The 25,236-nt window shown below is 40.1% G+C and overlaps 2 protein-coding genes and 1 long non-coding RNA gene across 3 annotated transcripts; 1 reads left to right on the top strand and 2 right to left on the bottom strand.

Moving 5' to 3' along the window:
• Positions 1–9: 9 nt before the first annotated feature.
• Positions 10–8,512, bottom strand: f2 (coagulation factor II (thrombin)). Its single transcript, XM_044344359.1, has 15 exons — positions 8,333–8,512; positions 7,556–7,636; positions 7,397–7,476; positions 7,272–7,296; positions 6,540–6,605; positions 6,310–6,418; positions 5,306–5,442; positions 3,341–3,634; positions 3,148–3,261; positions 2,628–2,754; positions 2,169–2,336; positions 1,909–2,082; positions 481–656; positions 316–386; positions 10–234 (listed from the first exon to the last, which is right to left on the bottom strand). Exons 1-15 carry the CDS (start codon positions 8,403–8,405, stop codon positions 82–84), a joined length of 1,848 nt encoding a protein of 615 aa, XP_044200294.1. The 5' UTR covers positions 8,406–8,512; the 3' UTR covers positions 10–81.
• A 2,314-nt stretch (positions 8,513–10,826) lies between these two features.
• LOC122976150 lies at positions 10,827–22,715 on the bottom strand. The gene is made up of 3 exons (XR_006400837.1): positions 22,619–22,715; positions 13,510–13,517; positions 10,827–10,837 (listed from the first exon to the last, which is right to left on the bottom strand). It is a non-coding gene; the product is annotated as an uncharacterized LOC122976150 (long non-coding RNA).
• Positions 11,279–23,778, top strand: LOC122976059 (NLR family CARD domain-containing protein 3-like). Its single transcript, XM_044344325.1, has 11 exons — positions 11,279–11,774; positions 11,889–11,989; positions 12,805–12,941; positions 13,022–13,162; positions 18,713–18,791; positions 18,945–19,176; positions 19,342–21,136; positions 21,241–21,414; positions 22,042–22,215; positions 22,535–22,581; positions 22,705–23,778. The coding sequence occupies exons 3-11, from the start codon at positions 12,853–12,855 to the stop codon at positions 23,244–23,246; spliced, it is 3,273 nt and encodes a 1,090-aa protein (XP_044200260.1). The 5' UTR covers positions 11,279–11,774; positions 11,889–11,989; positions 12,805–12,852; the 3' UTR covers positions 23,247–23,778.
• The last annotated feature ends 1,458 nt before the right edge of the window (positions 23,779–25,236 follow it).

The raw sequence follows: 25,236 nt of genomic DNA, 5'->3' as shown, positions 1-25,236 counted from the left end.
GGATCCATGAACCGATGTGAACAAACTTTATTGGCATTATCTTGCTTGACAGGAAGAACAGGAAATGATGGATGTTTGTGTCTAGTCATCGTCTCCTCCTGACTTTTCAATAACTTTTCTCATCCACCTGCTCATCCTGAACAGGTGAGTGTAGAAACCATACTTTCCGTCGCGGTCGCAGCCCTCGCCCCACGACACGATGCCCATCTGATACCAGCGGTTTTCGTCCGGGAACTGGACAGAAAAAACAAAAAAGAATTTAAAACTGTGTCCAATCATTTACAAAGTTAATGTCAGAGCAGTTCTTCCTCTCACCTTCATCACAAACGGACCACCACTGTCTCCCTCACAGGCGTCGCCACGCTTGAAATCCTCTGGTTTATAACCTGCATTTTGGTGGATTCTCTTGTTAAAAATAGACCTTAAAACTACTCCGAAGTGGTCTGATTTACATGCTGAGTGTAAAAACCGAAACCTTACCAGCGCAGAACATGTTGTCCGTGATCTTGATTGATGTGGAGCTTCTGCAGATGTCCTGGTCCACAATTGGTAGATGGATTTGCTGGAGGACTGTGGGTAAATTTCTCGTTGAGGTCCAGGTTTCCTTCAGGTTCCCCCAACCGGTCACTCGACCCTTAAAGCCTTCAGTCATCAGACTGTCGGAGAAAAACAACAATCAGATGATTCACAGAAGCCAGACAGAAAACCCAAACACAGAAAAGGCCTCAGTAAGCTTCAAACGAACTAAGCTGGACAACGTTTCTAAAGACTGAAGCGTTCATACCTGCTCTGAATGGCTAAAGAAGGTTCATTGTTAACAGGAAAAATGACTGAAGGAGTTGAAAAATTCACAACAGTCTTGAAATATTGCAAAAAAGTTTTTATGCTTGGCTGCAGTGGAAACAGTGTATCCATTAAAAGCAAAGTGCAACGTTCTGTTTTACTCACCTCTCACCAACATTTTGGTGGAAATTTACAAATTCCACCAATTTTCCGATTCAACAAAAGTATCTTTGGGAACTTAAATTAAAATTAAATTTCAATTATTTTGAGCAAACATGAGCCAATGATTGGTCCAGCAGAGTTTAAGAGCTTAAACGTCACTCAAGCTTCCACTGAAGAGAGGAAAACATTGTTTATAGCTGCACAAAACGGGGGGACTGAAAGAGGCGTACGTCACTTCCCACAAAAAAGTTGGGATTTATAGAAATAAGCCCCAGAACACAGAGGAGAGGGCCGGCTGTGTGGTGTTCACACTCATGGTCAGTTGTAGAGCACAGCTGCTGAAATGTCAGGCTTTTGTGTGCACACACACTTTTGGTTTGGATCCTACACACTGTTTTATAAATGGGACCCCAGATCTGTGTGGAGCGATGAGGAGACTAACGATCCTCAAATGAACACATGAAACAAACAGAAGTATCATTTCCATCATGTTTTCCAAGTGGTTTTCCATCGTTTGAGCTTTTACTGCTGCTCTTTTAAAGACGTCATGTTGTTGTGATGCCTTCTTCCTCTGCAACGGTTTAATGACACTGACTGGAGAATTAGCGCCACCAGCTGTTTATCTCACATAATCACATTTTCCTCAGCAGATGTTTTTAACGTTTGTGCTTCATTTGGACGTAAACCTGGTTGATGGCAGCAGGTTGTTCACTCTGCCTCTGAGACATCATTGACTGTATATCATGAGCTGTCATGACGTCCATGTTTATATACAGTCAACAGTCGACATTCAGAGCAGCTATGAACACTTTTGCCTTGAGATGTGTTCAGGCGACACTTTCTATGAGCTAGTTTGTTTCAAGCGTACCTCTGCCTCAACAGTGAATCTCCCTTTTAAGGCTGAGCCTCAATTAGGAAACCAGACAGTGGTTTTCCAGGAAAAAGTCTTAATTTGTGTCTTACAACTTGGCGACCTTCTTGCTGGGCAGGCAGACCGGGTGGATCTCATCGGTGAATGTGACTGGCCGTCTCATGTGCAGCAGAGCGATGTCACGGTTCAGATTTACCTTCCAGTTGTACTTGGGGTGGACAATGATTTCATCAATCGCCACGATCTTCTCAATACCGCGCTCAAACCTGGAAAAGAATGGAAATAAAAAATGTCTGTCTCTCATCTAAAAAATCATTTGGTCCATTATTAAGAATCAGCAGGCCAGTCTTACTTGGCCCTGTTGTGTTTTCCCAGGCGCACCAGGATGTCTTCGGTGGTGAAATTCTTGTTCCAGGGCGGGTAGAGGATGCAGTGAGCTGCAGTGAGGATCCACTGGTCACTGATGAGGCTGGCTCCACACAGCAGCTCCTGCGGGCTGCGCTTATACAACATCACCTGCCTGCATACATACCAAGAGTGTAATGTTATATCATACTTTATAACAACAAAACGTAGGCATTGGTTTGGTGGTAAAGAAATGTTGCATGAAGAAGGTCAACTTGATTTTTGGTGCAGAATGTTTGTACTAGAATAGCACACTGGAATGTTGGATTGTGGGTAATATTGACGCCAGGTTTTGGCAAGAAGCATGCATGGAATAAAAATAAAAGGTTCTGTTGCATCAATTTTATCCGACAATGTCAAAGAGTGCGATACCAGATCTGTGGAGTTCTCTTTTAAGTGTGGTTACCATGGAGCTGAGGCCACCTCAGCGTCGTCGCCCCCGACGATGCGTTTGTCTCTGTATGAGTCCAACAGCTCGTCCTCCGTTGTGTCCTTTTTGCCCAGCTTCTCAAACAGGGGGCGCTGTCCACACACTGAAACACAACCAGGCGGTAAACCAGTCAATCAGTCAGTCATCCAGCCAGTAAACCAGTTAACCACTCAGTCAATAAGCCTGGTGAGCAGTTGGTAATTAGTCAGTACCAGTTAAAAAGTCAACTACTTGCGGACTCATTACAGCATTAACCAACCAGTCAGTTAATTAGTTAATCAGTCACTGAACCTGTTAACCAATCAGTAAAGTGAGTATCAGTCAGTAAACTAGTTTCCAGTGCTTCTTAGAGAGATACTGTTTCCACACTTTCAGTAAACCAGAACATTCACCAGTTAGTTAGATAACCAGTCATTAAGCAGGTATGGTATCGTTAAATGATGCGTGATGTGATGAACCAATGAGAGGCTGAGCAGCAGCAGCGGGAGGGACTTACCACTCTCTCCTTCACCAAAGGTGCGAGGATTGAAAAAACTTTTCCTGGCAGTCAGGACCGAGCGCCCGCTGACTTCTGTCTCTGTCGTTAACACCTCATCAACCAGCTGATCCTCTGGGAGACAGACAGGTGAAGAGACAGACAGGTAAGAGGCGGACACAGTGTCATATTCTACAGGAGTACTGGTACTTACCACACATCTGCAGGTCACAGTAGTCGACCGTCACATTTCCAAAAATGTCCACGTAGCACCAGGGCCCCTCAGGGTCGTTGTCAGGGTTACGGCACTTGTTGCTTATGAGCCTGACCTCGGGGATGAACTCCTTGTCCTTGCTGAGGGCTGTAGCCTTGGGGGACGCCCACTGCAAACAGGTGTGGCCTCCAAGGGAAACAGCCAGGTCGCCAGTGTAGTCGACGCCATAATCAGGTATACATTCGCCAGTTATGACTTGTTCAGGGGCCAAAGTGGTCGGGACAAAGTCCTCACCTTGAAAGAAAAAGAGAGAGTGTTAATAAATATGTAACAATCCAAGTGCCTCCAAACCTTTCTAGATTGGAATTGAACTAAACTTTACGAAAACCAGCAATCTGACATTCACGCTCACTTTACGCTTGGACTGTCCAGGTGTAGGCGGGGTTTAAACATCTCTCAAGCTCTCTTTCATTTGTCACACAACTACTTCTGTCACTTTTCATGTGAACAAACGGACACACTGTTATCTCCACTTTTAGCGTGTCTCGTTCATTTCCATGACAGCAGGCTTACCTGCCTTTGAGGCCACGTTTTCATCCAAATTTAGAGCAAATTTTTACCGACTTTCCAAAATGTTGGAGAAAAGAAAATTCAAATTATTGCACATTTCTATCCATGGCTGTTTTGTGAATATTGGGAGTTGGTTCATCAAGAAGTTGGAACTGGAGAAGTAATTAAACCATTAAACCGCCACAGAAAAAGAGAACACGAGATGATGTTATTAAAAGAGCAGCAGTCAAAGCTCGAATGATGGAAATATGAAATCTCAGTTTGTTTCCTGTGTTCATTTGAGGAAGGTTACAGTCTCCTTATTGCTCCACACAGATCTGATGTTTTCAGCTCTTCAGTGATTTTTAAGTCACATGATTCATGTACGTCATTTATTCACATTTGTTGCATTTTGCCTTTATCAATTCTGTAACTTTTCCACCTCAGGCAAACGTAAAAATGTTTTCCTGCAATATTTAAGGATATTTAAAACTTTTCTGTGTCCACTCAAATCACAAAATGAGAATACGAATAAAAACGGGTGGATGGAAACACACCCTGAGTGTGGTCATTTGGAACAGGTAAGCACTTTTTCCCTCAGACTACTTTGACAAACTGTTCATGTGAAGATTACTGAACCCTTTAGATGCCTCATCTCATCACATTTTTTGAACTTTAGGTATTTGTAGCAGTGTTCATTGTAGTAATAGCACTGGTTGTATCAGTTGCAGTATCAGTAGTATGGGTGGTACTACAAGTGCTAGGAGCAAATACTAACTACTAATACTAGTGTAACTGTGATGCATTACAGGTAGCTTTGAATTTCAGTAATTACAGTAGTTAATGGCCCCATCAAAATGTATGAATCCCTACATTAAGCTAAACGTTTACAACACTTAGACAAATTCAACTGTCATAGAAATCTTTCCACAATAATGATCAAATTTAAAGAGTTCCTGTAAATTGAACCAGTGTACCAAACTACCCTTTTGCCACATAAAAGGTCCAGTCACTGTTATGAGCCCAGGTCAAATCAAATCAAAACAACTTCCTGACAAATACCTCAGTTCTTTAGGGATTTGGTTTTCCCTGAACTTGTCTTTGCAGTCAGAGCTCCTGGACTTTAGTTATGACCCAAAACCAGCTCCATCAATTAAAATCTCAACAGCCACAGTAGATGAATCTAGCAGTAGCAATATCACCAATATACAATATGTAGTAGTTGAACAGATAGTGTTGTAGTAGTACTGTATTAGTAAATCTTGCAGCTTTTGGCACCCATTCCTGGACAGCAGATATCGTTAGTACTATTAGGATGAATATGGCTACTAGAAGGACTAGTATGCTATGGGTAATAAGAGTAGTATTTGTTGTTGTAGTTCTACTATTACATTTGTAGTACTAGTAGATACTTACCACATTTGGGCACCCTGCAGGTCTCTTTCGGGACTGTTGGGTCTTTGGTGAAACACCAAGGTCCCGTAGTACGGCTGTCAGGGTTCCGACAGAAGTTCTCTGTCAGGATGCTGTCTGGTTCCGACGCATTATACTCCCTACAGACAGACGACAGACAGACAACAGACAGACAACAGACAGTCAGACAGACTGGTAAACATGACCACCTCCCATCACAACAGGAGTCTATGTCATGGGTTGTCATAGTTTCTGCTTTAGTTAATGACATAGTGTTTTTAGTTCGTTCTTAATGTCATTAAAAATTTGACTTAAATTTTTTAAATGTTTTATTTTTTTTGCTCTTATATTTGTTAGTTTACCTGTTTATAAGCTTTTTAGACTTTTTGTTTAATTGTTTTTGTTTTTTTTTTTGTTTTTTTTTTGTTCTTTTGTTTGTTCATTCATTATATTAGTTAATTAACTTGTGCTTTTGTTCACGACACCGTCCATCCTTATGTAGTAAGTTCACTTGTCTGTGAACACTAACAATATTAGTTATATTATTTTGTTTGTTCATTATTATATTAGGTAATTTGTTAGCTTGTTTTTCAGTTCACTGGTTGGTTGGTTGGTTAGTTAGTTAGTTAGTTAGTTAGTTAGTTAGTTAGTTAGTTAGTTAGTTAGTTAGTTAGTTAGTTCATTTGTTTGGTTGTTAGTTCACTTACTTTACTATAAGCTCATTACACTGGTTGTTAATTCATGTGTGACTTCATTAGTTGGTCCCTTTGTTCAATTTGTTTTTAAATTGTTTATTTAGTTAATTCATCAGCTAGTTAGTTAGTTAACAAAAAATGTTTTATTCTGTGTTTATTCATTCATTAGTTAGTTGTTAGTTCATTTGTTCTTTGCTCATTAGTTCATTAGTAGTTTCTTTAGTTCATGTGTTCATTCATTCCTCTGACAGTTATTATAGTTGTTATTTAGTTTGTTTGTTGCTTAACTTGTTTTTATTTATTCATAGTTACCTGATTATGGGATGTGGGAAGCTGGACTTCCAGTACTGACATTGTTTCCCTGATTGTGTGATGTTGATATTTCCTTCATAGCTCATTCCCGTACCAGAAATACACTCACCTGAAAACACACACACACACACACACACACACACACACACACACGCATGCATGCACACGCTGTCAATGTATGTTCATTTCATAAGATTAATTTTTTTAACATTAGGTTCAGTGTTAGTTACCTTCTATACATTGTCTGACAACGTCAATGTTCTGTTGTGTTCTTATCATTTTAGTTCCTTCACAGTCTGGAGAGAGAGAGAGAGACAGACAGACAGACAGACAGAGAGACAGAGAGACAGACAGACAGAGAGACAGACAGAGTGACAGAGAGACAGACAGACAGGCAGACAGACAGACAGACAGGCAGGTAGTTAGATGTTTGTGTACTCAGCTGTATGTGTAAGCTGTTCTGGACTTTGTTCATGTTTGCAGTGCAGAACATCTGATTAAACTCCATTTCACTTGACAAATAAGACTAATAATTAAACACTACATTTATCCAGACTGCAAGTTAGACCATATCAAAATTAAGCTAATAAACTAAACATGATTTGACAAAATAAGACTAAACAACTCTTAACTAAATTATGGGAGACTAAATAAAACAAACAAACAAACAAGAAAACAAAAAACTAATCATATATAAATCGATAAATGTTGACTAAATTCAGCACAAAATGTAAATCAAACAGCTTTGGAGATTTGGGATTTTTCTCTTTTGACGGAGCTAAGCTAACACTTTCCCCCTACTTCCAGTCTTTGTGCTAAGCTAGGCTATCACACTTCCTAGAACTCGCTCTGTGCTGGATGTTTAGAGATGAAACAGTTTTCCATCTGACTCTGGGGAAGACAGATGTTTCCCCAAAATGTGTTCATTAGCAAAATCTGACCGGCTAGTCTGCTGTACTTACCCAGGTATTTCTCCCAGAATTTTTCCTGAAGAGAATAGAGATTTCAGGTTAGATTGTAAACTGATCAGTGTAAGTAGATCACACAACAACAGAGTCAACTGAGTCAAACCAAAGTGATTTCGTACTGTTTTGTCCGTCTGCTCGAACACCTCTCTGGCCTCCTCATGGTCACAGATTTCCTCAACACACTCTCTCTCCAGGTTCCCTTGTGCAGAATAATACACATATTATAACACACAATATGAACAGTACTGAATAAGAAAGAGATAAAGCAGATACGTTACCTGGTTTCAGCTCCTCAAACATCTGATTGGCCCGTCGGTTTCGGACTAAAACCTGTGAGGCCAGGTGGCTGTTGAGGAAAACTACAAACAGAATGAGTTTAAATCCATCGTTCAAAGATGATGTGAACATTTTAATGAGTATATATAAATACATATATGCTCAGTTTCCAGTTTATTAGGTACACTTCTCCTTTATGGGCATTTTCAATTTAGTTTATGGTGCTTTTCAATGGTGTTTCTACTATTTTGTCCACCCCATTTATATGATTAAGGGTAGACTAAATATTAGTCTCTACAACAGAGACTACAACAAAGCTTTGAGAGTCATTTAAATTCAATGAAATTAGATTAGATTTGATTGGTGTAGATTAGATTCATTTAAATACATGAAGGTTTAATTAAATTTCAGTCAATTTACGGCAACTGAAGAAAATACAGTAATATTTGTGCAAAAATTATACACATTTACCACAAATACATTTATAAATCTATACATATTACCCTCTTTTTACTTATTTATGTTTATTTACTTGCTGTCATGGCTGTAAAGTTCTTTAAAATGCATATATTTGTGCACAAAGTACATTTTTAATGTAGAATATTATGATTATTATGACTTTATACCACTGCCACTTCTACCTGCATTTTTACAACAACTAATAAATATATTACCAGTATTACCACTATTAGCACTTTTTCTTGTATCGTTACTACTAATACAACTACTACAGCTACTATTTGTAATGTTGAAATAAAAATGTAATGACAATGAGGTACCATGGTCTGCCAGACAGCTGTGCAGTAGAAACAGCAGTAGAACAGCAGCTGGTTTCAATGTTGGTTCCACCATGATCCAAACCTCCGAGCAGTACCTCAGAACCAGATCCAACAGTCTCCCTCTTCAGTCTATCTCTCTGTCTCTCTCTCTCTCTCTCTCTCTCTCTCGCTCTCTCTGTTGGGGGAATATTGACCAAAAGGTCAAAGTATGATTCAGTCAGACTGATGAGTCGGACATGTTTAATGTGAATCACTGTCATGTTTACCTTGACTCAACCAGCTGCATCCAGGATAAGAAAACTGACAGGAGTTCTCTGACGTGGGACACATACAAGTATATAGTCTGAGCATCATAGATAGATAGATAGATAGATAGATAGATAGATAGATAGATAGATAGATAGATAGATATAGGCCTATACATGTATAGTTTTAGTTACACTCCTGTTGTTGCAACAGTTGGGCTTCCAAACAATAATTCTGACATTAAAATCAAGACAATTAAGGAAAAGTAAGTCACATAAGACTGAACAGCAGTCTAAAGCCCCACCATCACCCTCTGAAGGCTGAAACGTCCATTACACTCTAAGCATTAGGGCTCAGTATTCAACCTCAGTACTTTGTGGTGCCAATTGAAATGTGTCTACCATCAAGTATAGAAAACATATTATTTGATCAAATCATTTCTAATTCAGTCAAAATTATGCAAATTTTTACATTTTCATTTCGGCCAAGTTTTTGTACGATGTAATTACAAAACATTTAATATTTAAGCACTTTCTTTTTTCAAATAAAGAATTTTGTAGAACACATTTATGTTCAAAGTAAGTTACAGAGAAAAGTATTCATTTGAAAATAAAGACACTATTAAAAAAAAAGTAAAGTAAAAGTTATACCCAGCGTTAATAAACTTAACGGCAATTAAACTTTTCTTAGAGCTTTTGGCTGCTCATTTCATGACAGGTTTTGATATTTTTCATGACTTTTACTTGCTGATATCAGTGAGTCACCAAAATCATCAAGGATCATATTCAGTCAAACTCTACTTTCCTATTTTGCCCCTTCACTGTCACATTGAAAAGAAATATTAGTCACAGCCATTGTTCTGACCTTGACAGTAAATGTACAAACGTTTGTTCCTGAGCTGTTTAACACTACGTCACTTGTGTAAATGAACAGAGTGGGTGTATGTGTGCTGCTCAGGTCAGAGTTCAGATGAACGTCAGGGTCACGCTCACCATGCTCACACCTTTAAAACTCACCGGCTGCATTGAGCAGTTAGAAATAAAAGATGAAGAATATAATGGGAAGGAATAAAAGTGATTAAAAAGAGAAATAAAGTTAAACACACATGCTGCAGTGAATCTGTATTGATCCAGCATCTGTCTGACTCAGCACAGTTCAGAGCAAATATTTCCCTCCAGATACCGAGCTGAAAGTCTTGCACCAGAGCCATACAGTCAGAGTTTGATCAGGTGGATGGCCACTTGGAGTGCAGTTTATTCTTATAAACCAAATATAAGACAAGTATAAAGCTCTATTAACATCCGTACAGGCTGCAATTTTTTATATCTCACACTATGAAAATATACTATTAATAATTAACAGGAGATCTGAGTTCCAGGATTCTTTTTGGGCCACAGGTTTACTCCAAATATGATCTGAAAAGCAGACCTGATACAACACAGGAATGACATAAATAACTTGATGAGCAAACTGCATACTGGAAGTATATACCACATATTAATTAGTGCTGTAGACACTCAGGTAAATAGTAGACTGTCTCACTTGAAAGAAGAGCTAACACTGCCCTCTGGTGAGCTACTTAAAATTAACAAAACGAGCAATGGAAGAAGTATCTTTTACTTCAGTAGAGGTACCAATACAGCAATGTAAAAATACTCCATTACAGTAAAAGTACATAAGTATTATGAGCTTGATGTAGTTAAAGTATTGCAGTAAAAGTACATAAGTATTATGAGCTTGATGTAGTTAAAGTATTGCAGTAAAAGTACATAAGTATTATGAGCTTGATGTAGTTAAAGTATTGCAGTAAAAGTACATAAGTATTATGAGCTTGATGTAGTTAAAGTATTGCAGTAAAAGTACATAAGTATTATGAGCTTGATGTAGTTAAAGTATTGCAGTAAAAGTACATAAGTATTATGAGCTTGATGTAGTTAAAGTATTGCAGTAAAAGTACATAAGTATTATGAGCTTGATGTAGTTAAAGTATTGCAGTAAAAGTAGTGGTTTGGTCCCTCTGACTGATATATTATTATATATGACATCATTAGATTATTAATAGTGAAGCATCAGTGTTAGAGCAGCATGTTACTGTTGTAGCTGCTGGAGGTGGAGCTAGTTTACACTACTTTATATACAGTTAGCTAGTTTAGTCCAGTGGTTCCCAACCTAGGGGTCGGGGCCCTCCAAAGGGTCAGCAGATAAATCTGAGGGGTGGTGAGATGATTAATGGGAGAGGAAAGAAGAAAAAACAAAGTTCTGATACACAAATCTGTTTTCAGTTTTTGGACTTTTTCTCTAATCTTTGATTTTTGCTGAAATATTGGATCATTTGAACATTTATTGAAATGAAAGCATGTGAGAAGTTTAGAGGGAAAAATCACTATTTGGTGGAGCTGTTAACAACTCATAGACATGTGAAATGTGACCCCGACTACACACTGCTTTTTGTAAGACGTCAAAAGCCAATAAGGTTGGAAACCACTGGTTTCATCTTTAACAATGTGTTGTATTTTAAAAGCTTGTTATATTATCCATTGTGTCAAATCTTCATCTGAAAAGGAACTAAAGCTGTCAAATAAATGTAGTGGAGTAGAAAGTACAATATTTCCCTCTGAAATGTAGAGAGTAGCATCACATGGAAATACTAAAGTAAAGTACAAGTACCTCAAAACTGTAGTTTAGTTTAGTTTGGTTTCAACAGGAATGATCTCTCTTGGTGTTTCCTTGTTCAGGTTTAGTTTCACTTTCTCTGACAGTTGCGCCACAGGCTCCCTGTGGCGCAGATAAATTTCTACATCCAGCTGAAGGTAACGAAACCGCTTTAAATGTTTGAGTCGTTACTTAAAGCTGTTGTTAACTTAGTTACACTAGAAACAACACATTACTGTGGCTAAACTGTTTATTAATCAGAACTCAGCATTAACTGTAATTAAATTTGGGACGACGGAGAAACAACCGCCATTAAAATTTATTTTGTGTCGATATTTGAGGAGTTTGTGATTTGAGTTGATGGTCAGTATTTGAACACAGTGTTGTTATTACTGTGTCCAACACTTACTGATGACTGACAGCAGGTTTTCCTGCCTGATTCAGCCTGTGGAGGAGGCGGTGATGAGCCGCTGCTCTCCCCGCTGTCTGAGACACTAAATGCGGACAGCCGCTGGAGAACAGCTTTGACTTTCTGTGTCTACAGGTGAATATAGAGCTGTTTCTATTACTACTACAGGACCGATGTGGAGACGGGGGGGGGGAGCTTCGCTTATTTCATTCAATAGATACTGTAGTACCTGTCCCTCCCCCTCTACAGGTGGAGCTCTGACTCGTTCCAGGAAACAGCTCACCTGGCAAACACTTTTCTGATGGACGTGGAGTGGAGAGTCTTTGTCTTCAGCAGTTTGGATGTTAACTGTAAGTTTGCTTTGTTCCATAGTTGAACTTTCTCTTTAGTAACTTCAGGGTTTGTTTCTTGCTGTATGATGTTTTTATTTCATCAGAAAGTTTGGAGAACTCTCATGTTGGAAGATAAATCTACATGTTGTTAAATGATTGATTTACTGGAATCAAACAATATTAATGAACAGCTGATGATTATTTCCTTTCTTCAGCTCTCACAAATCAAACTAAATCTACTTTTTTAAGGTTGTTTCCAGCAGCGTAAAGTCAGACACTACAGTATAGGCCTGCTACTGTTTCCTGTGAAAGCTTTAAATCAAATGTATTGTATTGACTGATGTGGAGGGACAGTCAGAGGACGTCATCAAGTTCAATGTTGCTACAATAACATGCATACAGTCTATTTGTGTTTTTGCTTTATAATGACTTATTACTGGTATATGCAGTTAGACAGGAGCTGATGATGTATGTATTTATTGCTTCAATATCTTATATCATATAAGAGAACTAATAGATAACTGAAACTATTGACATGTTGTTTATTGGTGTTGAATTGACTGAATATGAATGAAATTCAGTCAGTGTGAGTCAGTGAATGTAAATCCTCCTCCATGCATCATGTGTGCTGCTCTTCACTTCACTGCAGCTTCATGACGCCATCTAGTGGACTGATAGTAGAAATACAGCAGCTGATGGCAGCTTTCTCTGACTCACACTGCTGTCTGGCTGCATTCACACTGATATATAACAGAAAATAACAACCAATCACAGGAGGAGCAGCTGATATTTAGGAGAAATGATGCAAAGGATGATTTGTGTTTCCTCTCCAGATGAAGGTAGAAAGTGTGTGTGACTGATGTGGATGTGACTTCAGCAGCATGGATCAGTGTGAGGACAGAGAGGAGGGAGTCCCTCCCTCTAAACGCTCTCGGCGTGGGGAACATGACAGCCAGACCAAAGCTCAGAGGTGAGATGAGGATCTCTAACTGTCCATCACTGTTCTCCACCATCATTATTCACACTCAAAGCTCTGTGTGTATTTTGTAGGAGAACAAGGACACAGCACAAACCAGACTCTGCTGGACCTGAACCTGAACCTGAACCTGAACCCAGCTGTGTGTCCTTCAAGAGCGACGAATCAATGCAACCACCATTAGCTTTCAAAAATCAACATTCTTCACAGAAAGAGTAAGTGACGATCAGGGTCTTGTTCTTCAAATGTGGTTTAACTAATCCAAGCTAACATGCTGCTATCAGGCTAAAATAATCCTGTTAGCTCTCATCCAGCTAATTTGGCTCTTTGCGGCAGTTTGGGGATTGATTATAAATCCTGGAATATCTTGAATAACGAAGGCAGAATGAGTAGAAATGATTGGCCGAGTGCTGATCATATGACTGTTATCAAATAAGGCAGGTGTGTTGGGACGGGCAAGAGATTCATGGACATAAAGGCCTTTAAGGCCCTTACGCACTGGGGGTGACGCGAATAATACGAAATTGTGAAATAATTGCCTGCGAATAGTTCGCATCAAAACTATTCACACTGACAGCGATGCGAATTTGTGACAGAAACACGAATTTGCAAAAGAATTTGCGACAGCTCGTTCTGCTGTCAGTCAGCCTGGTGAAAACGGCTGCTTCTGTGGACAGAGATGCTGAATACAGGTTGGAGCCGGTGTGGATTGAACGGACATAACACTCTCCTCTTCTTTTATCGAGTGAGGAGATGAAGGACAAGATCATCATCATCACTGGAGGATGTTGACATCATCCTCCAGTGATGATGATGATCTCTGACCTGCGTTCAGCGTCTCTGTCCACAGAAGCAGCCGCCTGTCAGCTGCAGCTCCTGGGGAGCTGAGAGGACAGCGGCTGGACAAACTGCCTTCATCAGGCTGACCGACAGCAGGAAGTTACTGAACCAAAACAGTTTGCGTGTCGGGTCCATGGGAAGAAATCCACAGTGTTTGTATTTATAAATACATGGTGATGATGTGTATGATACATGATACATCAATGTATTGATTCATTGGCTTTATTTCTCCGCCCACTGTAATGAGTGAACCTACCTGTCTGCCTGCAGTGCTCACAGACAATCCGTTTCATTGTATTTTAATTTACTGACCCCCTGGTTTTAACAGTTCTTTTATATTTGAATTCAGTGATTTTTTTTAATCCTTCATCATAAGGTTGGACAGAGTTCTTATGGTTGGTGATTTTAATATTCATGTGGATGATGTCTCTTTCAGCTTTGCTGCTGATTTTCTTAACGTCACTAAGTCTTTTAATTTTTTTCAACACTTGTCTGGCCCCACACCAGTGGAGGCTGGTCCATAGAGGCAGAGGACGTTGCTCCTCTATTTTTTGAGAGGCAAGAGGAAGATCAAAATATAAAGAAGAATATTTGGTTCAAATAAATTATTACCAAATCTCAGAGTTATTTATTAAATATTTTTTCTCTCTTCTTTGGAAAAAATCCATTATTGAAATTCTGGTTAAAATGCTTCAACAGCAACACTTGCAGGGCAGGAGCAGAAAGGGCAGTGTGTGAAGTGGTGGTGGGGGGGGAGTGGGGGACAGAGGAGGATTTAATGTAAATTTAATGTACTTCATTTTTTTTCATTCTAATCTATGATTGGCCAAGACACATAAAATGACATTCCAAGGGAAGATGTCCTCCCTAATCAATCAACAACCAGAATGCAATATTGACATTGCGTTGGTCCAATGATAGACCAACAGCCACAAATGGATGTTATGACATGAATACTTCATCTCCATGATAGAAAGAAGAAGACATCAGATAACGTGAGTCAGATACAGCTTCTCTCTCTCTGTCTCTTTGGTCGCTAATTTCATCTCTGATGGTTAGATGTCTCTGTGTGGCTGTTGTGTGAATTTATCTCCTTAACAAGAATGCAGCAGAGATCATATAATGTGCTGTAGGTATTTTACTTGTTGAAGTTACAGTGAGCTGTCTGGACTCACTCATTCATTTTCAATTGATCCAGTTTTAATTGAGTGGTTGTTCAGTCACCTGTTGATGTTGATTTGATTAGTGAATGAGTGTGCAGGAGGTCTGGCTGCTTGTTGTGACAATTTCTTCAGTTTTTTTTTAAAGCTGAGTCGTATATTGCGTAATAAGCTTAAAATTCAAAATCCCGTTTGACACTATAAACAACACTATTGCTCCTGCACCTCCGGATGTACCTGTTTTGTCGAATAAGGATTGCAGTAATTTTTTCTCCTTCTTTGTAGATAAGATTAGAGATGTCAGAGCTAGCATTATCCCCTCTTTTAATCCCCTCTCCACTTATGCAATTCGGCCGTCAATTCTGGACTGTTTTTCTCCCCTTTCCCTGCAAGACCTCACTGATCTGGTGGGCAGCTTGAAATCCTCCTCCAGACCTTAGGACCTTTTACCCCACGTCCGTGCTTAAAAATGCACCTGAGTCTATCGATCCATGCCATTATAAACAGCCCATTGCAATCTGGTTGTGTCCCAGTTTATTTCAAACATGCAGTTGTTCAGCCTCTCCTGAAAAAAGCGAACATTGATCCATACAGTCCCAATAACTACAGGCCTATATCCAAGCTGCCTTTTATTTCAAAAATTTTAGAGAAAGTTGTTGCCAAACAGCTCACTGCTGTCTTGACTGCACACAACATCTTAGATAAGTTCCAAACGGGTTTCTGTGAAAAGCATTTCACCTAAACTGCTCTTAACAGAGTCTCCAATGATGATGTCTTCTGATGTGGATGAGTGCTCCGTTTTGGTGCTGCTGGATCTTAGCGCAGCTTTTGACACTGTGGGTCACAGAATAAGGATTAACTGCTTAGGCAGTATTTGGGTGTCTGAGGGGGCACCCTGGACTGGTTCTCCTCCTACCTCTGAGATAGGAGTTTTTCTGTGTCACTTGGTCCTTACGTGTCTGAAACTGCTGCTCTTTCATGTGGAGTGTCTCAAGGTTCTGTCTTGGGTCCTATTTTATTTGCTTTATATATTCTTCCCTTAAGTCACATTATTAGCAAATTTAGAGATATATCCTATTACTGTTATGCAGACGATATATTCAGCTCTGTCTCTTTTAAGCCTGATAACTCTGACAAACTGTCTGTGTTGCACAGCTGTCTGACTGCCATTAAGGACTGGTTGTCAACAACTTTTTACAGCTTAATACAGACAAGACGGATATCATAGATTTATCATAGCCTCAGACAGTATAGCTCCCAAGGTTGCTCAGAGTATTGTAGAGTATAGTGGAGTCCCTTTCCTCAGCTGTTCATTCTAATTCTAGTCCTCTGAACCATCTACAAATGGTCCACAATGCTGCTGCACAGAAGAAGCACAGCGATCCCCATAGCACAGCGATTTTCCATAGGAGGTCTGTAGCAGTTAGAGCAACATGGAGAGTCCTCTGTAGTAAGAGGAGCCATGATAGCTCAATCAATGATCATGAACTCTTTTGCAAATAAACTCTGTATCGTAGAGTTGTCAGACTCGTGTATGGTTCAGACATGTGAATAGACCACATATCATTGGTGGTAGTGAAGTGTGTGATATTTCCGAGCTGTATCTTTTCTCTACACTCTGAGTAGAGCTGAGGGAGTGATAATATTCTCGTCCAGGCAGATTTTTCTTAGCATCCATGACACTCATTAGCTTCTTGAAGCCCTGTTTTTCAACTGTGCTTATAGACATCATATCTCTAGTAATACAGTACACAATGGCACTGGTTATTTCTTTGTATCACTTTGATTTCTTTTTGTATGGGGTAGTTGCTGAAAAAGCAAACACAACTTTGGTTGTCGAACTTCAGAGTTTGACTAGCAGGAGGGCTGGGCTTTTGGCTACTACTTGAAGGAAGGCTAACGCTAGCATGATAGTGCAAACTCAAGGTTTTGGAGTGCTCTGTGGGGTGATACTTTTTGAGATGATGAAAGAGGTTGGTGGTGTTTCCTGTTCTGCTGAGGACTGGTCGCCAAAAAATATTACCAATCTTCGGCACAATTTCTTTGTCTCTGGTGACTGTTTACTTGCACTTGCTTTTGCTCCCAAAGCTGCTTATTCTCTTCTGAGAAGGCTACTCCACACAGCTGGTCACTCTGAGTTGTTGAGTGGGAAGACCAGGACACATGCATCAGTTGCAAGCGTTTGTTTCTCTGCTGTACAATTGGCTGTTCGTGTAGTGTTTTTGTAGGTAGAGGAAAATGGACTCAAAAATAACTATCGAAAGTAAATCTCATAAATTTATCATCATTATCGTGATTTTATCATAAAAATTAACAAAATAGTTTAATTGCCCAGCCCTAAGCTGCACTATAGCAGGTTTGGGTTTAAGGCTTATGACAGCAGTTCAGATAAATTTTAAGGACGCTTTGAAGAACCAAAAAAATCCAGACTCATGTCATATCATCAATATTCTGATCTGGATAACTCATTAACTAACGTTATTCAGTCATCTGGGTCCGTTCTTACGGAGCCCAGATGACTTCATAATATTAGCAGCTGCTGATATCACTCCCTACTCTGTCCTCAGCTTTAAGTGAGTGCTTACAGGCTGTGACGAGGTCAGACATATTAGCTCTCTATATACACAGTATGTACACCACAAGGATTCATGTCAGTCTTAACTCATGTTGGCTGATTGAACTATATTAGGTTCATTTAACTGAAGATCAATCAGTGTATTTTACAACAGTAGAATTCAAGGAAATCTCTGAACAGATTGTTGCAGTTTGAATTCAGCATTCATTTCTACAACTATCAGTTCTATTGATTCATGATAATTTTATAGTTATGATGGACAGAGCAGATCATTGTGAATGTTAGAGTGGGTACAAGGGCCGGGGCTCTTCATCAGAGTGTACAAAAAATGTACAACATACTAAAATTAAAGATGACAACTATATGAGTTTTGTTTAACAATTGCATCATTATACTTTACGTAGGTCAAAAAAAATGCAGCCACTGGTTTAACCACCCAGTGAGCATGCTGAGTTATCCAAAACAAACACATCCACAACCTTTTTTGACTATACTGTATTAAAATGACCCCCCAACCAAAATCTGTCTCTTGAGTATCACTCAGCTCCTGTAAGCTCATTAAAAGTTGGTAGTTTCCTTCTCAGAGACCAGCAGCTGTGGTCAGCTTGGGTTCTTGCCAGTTTCAGAGTACACTGTTAATATTAGTCACTGGCAGGATGAGCTAAAGGAAGCAGTGTGTTAGCCTCATCAAACAACTGCAAGAGAACCATTAGTATCAATAACAGAAATGCCTGCAGAACACGGAGAATTATCCAGACAGCATTTCAACATCAGAGCATATTTAATAAAGACCAAACAAAATAATTTATTTACAATTATTTATTTGGCAGACGCTTTTGTCCAAAGCAGCATCCAAATGAGGTACAATTCAAGACAGTAGATCAAGGACAAGCCTTAGAGAATAAGAACCCCAACACTCATCATGAGATTTAAGGAGTTCATGCCTCTATATCCCTGGCTGAGCGTCAGCTTCACCACTCCAGGTGCTGCACACTGCACTGAATATAGCTGTACTCATACAGTTAAAGCTACAAACAGACTGAGCTGACCAGACCAGCAAAGCTTTACCTCTACAGGGAGTCATCTAATTCTCTGTTCACATCCAAATATCACTTGATGGAAATTTAGCTTGTGTTTGTCTTTGTGTGGACAGACATAATGTGAACTCATTCTTCATGATTCCTTCACAGAGTGGACCAGGAGAGCTCAGAGGTTCCCAGTGGTCAGTCTGCCCAGCTGCATCAAACACACCTGGACTCCATATTTATGGTCTGTACATGTACAACAACTACTTTTACATCTATTCTGTTCACAATCATCTCCATACTACACTTTGTAGACCAGTGGATTGTCAGTCCAACATGGATCTGATGTTTGCTTCATGATTTTAGTTTGTGTAATTCATATAATATTCTGTTCCAGCTGCTGGAGGAGAACATTGTCACTTTTGTGAAGAAAGAGCTGAAGAAGATGCAGAAGATTCTGCAGAGTCCAGATTACCCAGAATGCTTAGAGCGTCAAAGGGAGGATGAGGAGGTGTTAGACAGTGAGGAGGAAGAGCAGAGGAGGAGCAGCAGAGAGGCATTTCTGAAAATAACACTGCACTTCCTGAGGAGAATGAAGCAGGAGGAGCTGGCTGACTGTCTGCAAAGCAGTAAGAGGATTTCTATAAATATTGAACATGATGAATAAATCGAGACATTTACTGATGTCTCAAGAGATGGAGAAAAATATGCTCATATATGCATTCTTTAGAGGAATTAAATTGTCATATTTTCTTTATGAATCAATTCCTTTTATTTCATGTGTGTTTATTCAGGAAATCCTGCAGGCTGTCAGTCTAAACTCAAATCTAACCTGCAGAAGAAGTTCCAGTGTGTGTTTGAGGGGATTGCTAAAGCAGGAAACCCAACACTCCTGAATCAGATCTTCACAGAGCTCTACATCACAGAGGGAGGGACTGCGGAGGTCAATGATGAACACGAGGTCAGACAGATTGAAACAGCATCCAGGAAACCAGTCAGACCGGAAACAACAATCAGACAAGAGGACATCTTTAAAGCCTCATCTGGAAGAGATGAACCAATCAGGACAGTGATGACAAAGGGAGTGGCTGGCATTGGGAAAACAGTCTTAACACAGAAGTTCACTCTGGACTGGGCTGAAAACAAAGCCAACAAGGACATACACTTTACATTTCCATTCACTTTCAGAGAGCTGAATGTGCTGAAAGACCAAAAGTACAGCTTGGTGGAACTTGTTCATCACTTCTTTACTGAAACCAAAGAAGCAGGAATCTGCAGGTTTGAAGAGTTCCAGGTTGTGTTCATCTTTGATGGTCTGGATGAGTGTCGAATTCCTCTGGACTTCCACAACAATGAGATCCTGACTGATGTTACAGAGTCCACCTCAGTGGATGTGCTGCTGACAAACCTCATCAGGGGGAAACTGCTTCCCTCTGCTCGCCTCTGGATAACCACACGACCTGCAGCAGCCAATCAGATCCCTCCTGAGTGTGTTTGCATGTTGACAGAGGTCAGAGGGTTCACTGACCCACAGAAGGAGGAGTACTTCAGGAAGAGATTCAGAAATAAGAAGCAGGCTAGCACCATCATCTCCCACATCAAGACATCACGAAGCATCCACATCATGTGCCACATCCCAGTCTTCTGCTGGATCACTGCTACAGTTCTGGAGGATGTGTTGAAAAGCAGAGAGGGAAGAGAGCTGCCTAAGACCCTGACTGAGATGTACATCCACTTCCTTGTTGTTCAGGCCAAACTGAAGAACATCAAGTATGATGGAGGAGCTGAGACTGATCCACACTGGAGTCCAGACACCAGGAAGATGATTGAGTCTCTAGGAAAACTGGCTTTTGAGCAGCTGCAGAAAGGCAATCTGATCTTCTATGAATCAGACCTGACGAACTGTGGCATCGATATCAGAGCAGCCTCGGTGTGCTCAGGAGTGTTCACACAGATCTTGAAAGAGGAGACAGGGCTGTACCAGGACAAGATATTCTGCTTCGTCCATCTGAGTGTTCAGGAGTTTCTGGCTGCTCTTCATGTCCATCTGACATTCATCAACTCTGGACTCAATCTTCTAGAAGAAGAACAAACATCCCAGAAGTCTGAAACTAAACAAGAATCTGTAATGACACACCTCTACGAGAGTGCTGTGGACGTGGCCTTACAGAGTCCAAATGGACACCTGGACTTGTTCCTCCGCTTTCTACTGGGTCTTTCACTGCAGACCAATCAGAATCTCCTACAAGACCTGCTGACACAGACAGGAAGAAACTCACAGACTTATCAGGAAACAGTCGATTACATCAAGAAGAAGATCAGTGAGAATCTATCTACAGAGAAAACCATCAATCTTTTCCACTGTCTGAATGAACTGAATGATCGTTATCTCGTGGAGGAGATGCAACAGTCCCTGAGATCAGGAAGTCTCTCCACGGATAAACTGTCTCCTGCTCAGTGGTCAGCTCTGGTCTTCATCTTACTGTCATCAGAAAAAGATCTGGACATGTTTGACCTGAAGAAATACTCTGCTTCGGAGGGGGCTCTTCTGAGGCTGCTGCCAGTTGTCAAAGCCTCCAGCAAAGCTCTGTAAGTACAGGGATAGTTGGATTTATTGATCATTATTTAAATACTCTATCTTTTCAACAAAATTAATAACTTTTTACTTGTTTTTTGTTGTATTTCCTCTCCAGGCTGTGTGACTGTAACCTCTCAGTGGGAAGCTGTGCAGCTCTTTCCTCAGTTCTCAGCTCCCAGTCCACTAGTCTGAGAGAGCTTGATTTGAGTAACAACAATCTTCAGAATTCAGGAGTGAAGCTGCTGTCTGCTGGAATGGAGAGTCCACACTGTACACTGGAAACACTCAGGTCAGGGTTCATCAACCTGATCAACAGATTAACATTTAAAATCTGAACGATATTAGAGGATAAACATTAAAGCTGTGTAAGAATGTCTCTGCTAATATTTCTCAAACCAGTTTTTACCAAACTTCAGCTGTAGAGAATTACTTTCCAAGCAGATTTTTACTGTTTTCACATAAGTATTCACAGGGGGTTCTTCGAGCACCAGTGTCAGGCTAAAGAGCAGACTATTCCTCTGTATGGTGGATACTTTGATGAACCACTGTGAAGTCACATTTTATGGCAGGGGGCTCCTTGATTTTGTTTAGTTTAAAAAAACTTCAACATACCAAACCTGAAAAGTGCACACAGCACTCTGCTAAAAGTATTCTTTAGTCTTCCTTTTGGCAAAATCTTCCCTCTTTATAAACACATTTGAATGTTTTTTTAACGTTTAGATCACAATGACAAGGTAACATGCTTCTGAATCATCTCTCAGCCTGTGACTTTTCCCATCTGGCTGGATGTTCAACTTTCTGGATCTCCCTGATTCAGTTTATCTTTAAGTTTGTTAGTTAGTTAGTTTGGAGACAGTTTGTTGTTGTATTTAACTGCACACAGCAGTACCCTCAGACTGTCTTTGTGTGTTTGCAGCCTGTCAGGATGTCTGATCACAGAGGAAGGCTGTGCTTCTCTGGCCTCAGCTCTGAGCTCCAACCCCTCCCATCTGAGAGAGCTTGACCTGAGCTACAACCATCCAGGAGACAAAGGAGAGAAGCTGCTGTCTGCTGGACTGGATGATCCACATTGGGGACTGGACACTGTCAGGTATGGAGAGGAAAAGTGTGATAGAGGAAGAGGAGCTGAAAAGTTTCTCTGTCAGAGCTGATCAGAGATCTCAACTGAATCTTTGATTTTCTGTTATTTCTAACTGTAGAAGTTTCCTGTAAATGTTGAAAGTTAAACCTGATTAGATTCACTCAGGGTTTCAGAAGGATTGGGATACTGGATTACGATTGGATCAAAGTCTATCAAAGCCCAACCCCACATTTGAACAGAATAATCAAACAGTAGACTAGAGCGATGTAACGTCCATGTTTGCATGCTGAAAGAGAACGTGCTGCTCTGACCCCCTTCCTCCTTTCAGGCTGCAGCCTGCTGGAGTCCGATGGTTGACACCAGGTCTGAGGAAGTGTAAGTGTGTTTTTATTTATGAAAACTGTGACAACACTGCTACTGAGGATGAAGATTATGTCATCATCAAACAGATGATAGATCAATAACTGCAGCTGTATTGTGTGTTGCTCTTGCCATCAGATTTCTGTGAACTCACACTGGATCCAAACACAGTAAACACAAAACTCAAACTGTCTGACAACAACAGGAAGGTGACATATGTGGAGGAGGATCAGTCATATCCTGATCATCCAGACAGATTTGATGGCAAGCCTCAGCTGCTGTGTAGAGATGAACTGACTGGTCGTTGTTACTGGGAGGTTGAGTGGAGAGGAAGCGTTTTGATAGCAGTGAGTTACAGAGGAATCAGCAGGAAAGGAGGCAGAGCTGACTCCTGGTTTGGAGGGAATGATCAGTCCTGGAGTCTGGAGTGCTCCGATGGTGGTTACTGTGTCTGGCACGATAAGAGAGGAACAGACCCCTCCTCCTCCTCCTCCTCTGTCTCTAACAGAGTAGCAGTGTATGTGGACTGTCCTGCTGGCACTCTGTCCTTCTACAGAGTCTCCTCTGACACACTGATCCACCTCCACACCTTCAACACCACATTCACTCAGCCTCTGTATCCTGGGTTTGTGTTCTGGTCAAGCAGGTTTGGTCACTCAGTGTCTCTGTGTTCTCTGTAGGAGGGAGTCTCTTCCTGTAAGAGAAGCCCTCTCATGTTATTTAGTACCAACCTGATCTCTGACTGGTTGTAAATGCAGTGTCTAAACCCAACATGGTTTCCACATGACTGACAGTTCGTTTGTCAGTCACATATATGCACATTTACAAAAGAAGTTAATTTTCTCAGAGCAGATAGCTCAGTCTGTTAGAGGACTGTTTGGAGGTTCGGAAGTTGTGATGAAGGTTTTCAAAAATGTTGGAATAGTTTTGCCAATTAACTATAACATAATGACAGTAAGTATCCGCTGGCCTATAGAGGCTATTTGTTAATTTTCCTCCCTTTTGTTTTTTTGGGGGGGGTTCTTGTCCAGTTGTTTTTTAATCATACACCAACATGTTCTTATTTGTGTCTATTGGATGTGCATGTAAAGCTGCAAATAAACATTATTATTAGTCTGAAAAATGCCAAAAAATGTCAGGAAATTGTGAAAATTTTCTTAAATGCTCATTCTAATTTCACAGTGTCAAAGGTGGCATCTTTAAATGTCTCATTTTGTCTGAATTAAAGTCCAGAAAAGTACAATGTTCTATAAGAGAGAGTGGCTGCACCAGAGATGAGAAATACTGGCCGGGAGCTAAATCAGTTGATCATACTGGGTGTAGCAGACCAAGTGCTACACCCAGTGGACCCAAAGGAGCCCACTTGCCTGAAGCTGCACCGGAGAGGAAACATAGAAAGAGGTGCAACAGGATATGGAAATGGGGCAAGCACAGATGAGTGCAAGCTAGGCTAACTGTTAACCCATACAAAATGGCAGTTCCAACAATGATGTTGCCTAAGGTTCTCTGGACAGCAAAATGGATTATATAACTCCCCCATCAGTGCTGATCACTCATTGACATGCTAGAGTTGTCTACATCGAACTGAGACATGTACTTTTCTCTCTAAACGCACTTTAATGCACCGTGCTAACTTCTTGTTCTTTTTTGTTTGTTTGTTTTGTTTTATTTTGGGGGTTTTTCTCCTGTGATTTATTTATTTATTTTTTTATCATTTTTTTAAAGGGAATTTTTAGATATACAGTATATCTCTATCATTTTTGTTGTTGTTGCACTGCTGTGGGCTGGGAGGAACAGCATTTCGTTTTTTGTGTATTCAAATACACAAGAAAATGACAAACTAAATCTTGAATTTCTTTTGTGTTGTACCAAGTAAAGTTGATCATTTGTATGTTTGTTACTCAGGCAGAAATAAATGTATCTGCAGTATCACCTGTTATGTCCAATAAAAAAGGATCATAAATAATAATAGAAGCTTTCATTTGATCTTTATTGTCAGATTCAGAAAAATGGCACTCTAATAATAAGCTGAACATTATTAATAGTTATATTATTTATTCACACACAGTTTAGTGCAGGGTCAGTTTCTCATTTCTACAACCTTCACACAACTCAACTTTGAATGAAAAGTCACATTTTGATATAAATCATCAACATTAATAGTTATATTTGGAAAATGTGCTTTGGACAAAAAGCAAGTGTTTTCTTCTCCAGGAAGAAAACAGTGAAACACGTGTGTCGGTTAACTTTCTGCACACAAAGTGAATACAGACGTCCGTTTGTCTTCTTCTGCTGTGATAATCAGCAGGTCAGAGGTCAGAGGTCAGATCAGGTATGTGACGAGGAGTTGAGAGAGGAAACGAAGAAGAAAGTCAAAAGCTCACAGCTCAACATCCAAACACAGACTGCACACAGAGCTGCAAGCATGGAGGAGAAACCATCACATCTACAGATCCAGGTACAGTTCTCCACTTTACTTTATCACAGAAAAACTCTCATTTTTCTCTTTTTCACTTCATTTGAAAGATGAAGAAAACATCTGGACTCCTGCTGTCAAACTTCATCCAAACTAACAGCTGTTTTCTATTTCCATCATGCTGAACATGCAGGTTTGGAAAAACTAAATCTTTCTCCAAATGTCACCAAATAAGACTTTTACAGTCCGTTAAG

The sequence above is a fragment of the Thunnus albacares genome, chromosome 24 (assembly GCF_914725855.1).
Source record: "Thunnus albacares chromosome 24, fThuAlb1.1, whole genome shotgun sequence".
NCBI classification, from domain to species: Eukaryota; Metazoa; Chordata; class Actinopteri; order Scombriformes; family Scombridae; genus Thunnus; species Thunnus albacares.
The sequence above is the reverse complement of the archived record's forward strand: the minus strand, read 5'-3'. Positions and strand labels throughout refer to the sequence as shown.

Coding starts and splice junctions, on each gene's coding strand:
- f2 (XM_044344359.1), bottom strand. CDS start 8,405: ATGGTGGAACCAACATTGAAACCAGCTGCTGTTCTACTGCTGTTTCTA. Junction 2,755..3,147: donor CTTTGGTGAAGGAGAGAGTG/GTAAGTCCCTCC, acceptor GTTGTGTTTCAG/TGTGTGGACAGCGCCCCCTG. Junction 235..315: donor GTGGTCCGTTTGTGATGAAG/GTGAGAGGAAGA, acceptor TTTTCTGTCCAG/TTCCCGGACGAAAACCGCTG.
- LOC122976059 (XM_044344325.1), top strand. CDS start 12,853: ATGGATCAGTGTGAGGACAGAGAGGAGGGAGTCCCTCCCTCTAAACGC. Junction 18,792..18,944: donor ACCTGGACTCCATATTTATG/GTCTGTACATGT, acceptor ATTCTGTTCCAG/CTGCTGGAGGAGAACATTGT. Junction 22,216..22,534: donor TGGGGACTGGACACTGTCAG/GTATGGAGAGGA, acceptor TCCTCCTTTCAG/GCTGCAGCCTGCTGGAGTCC.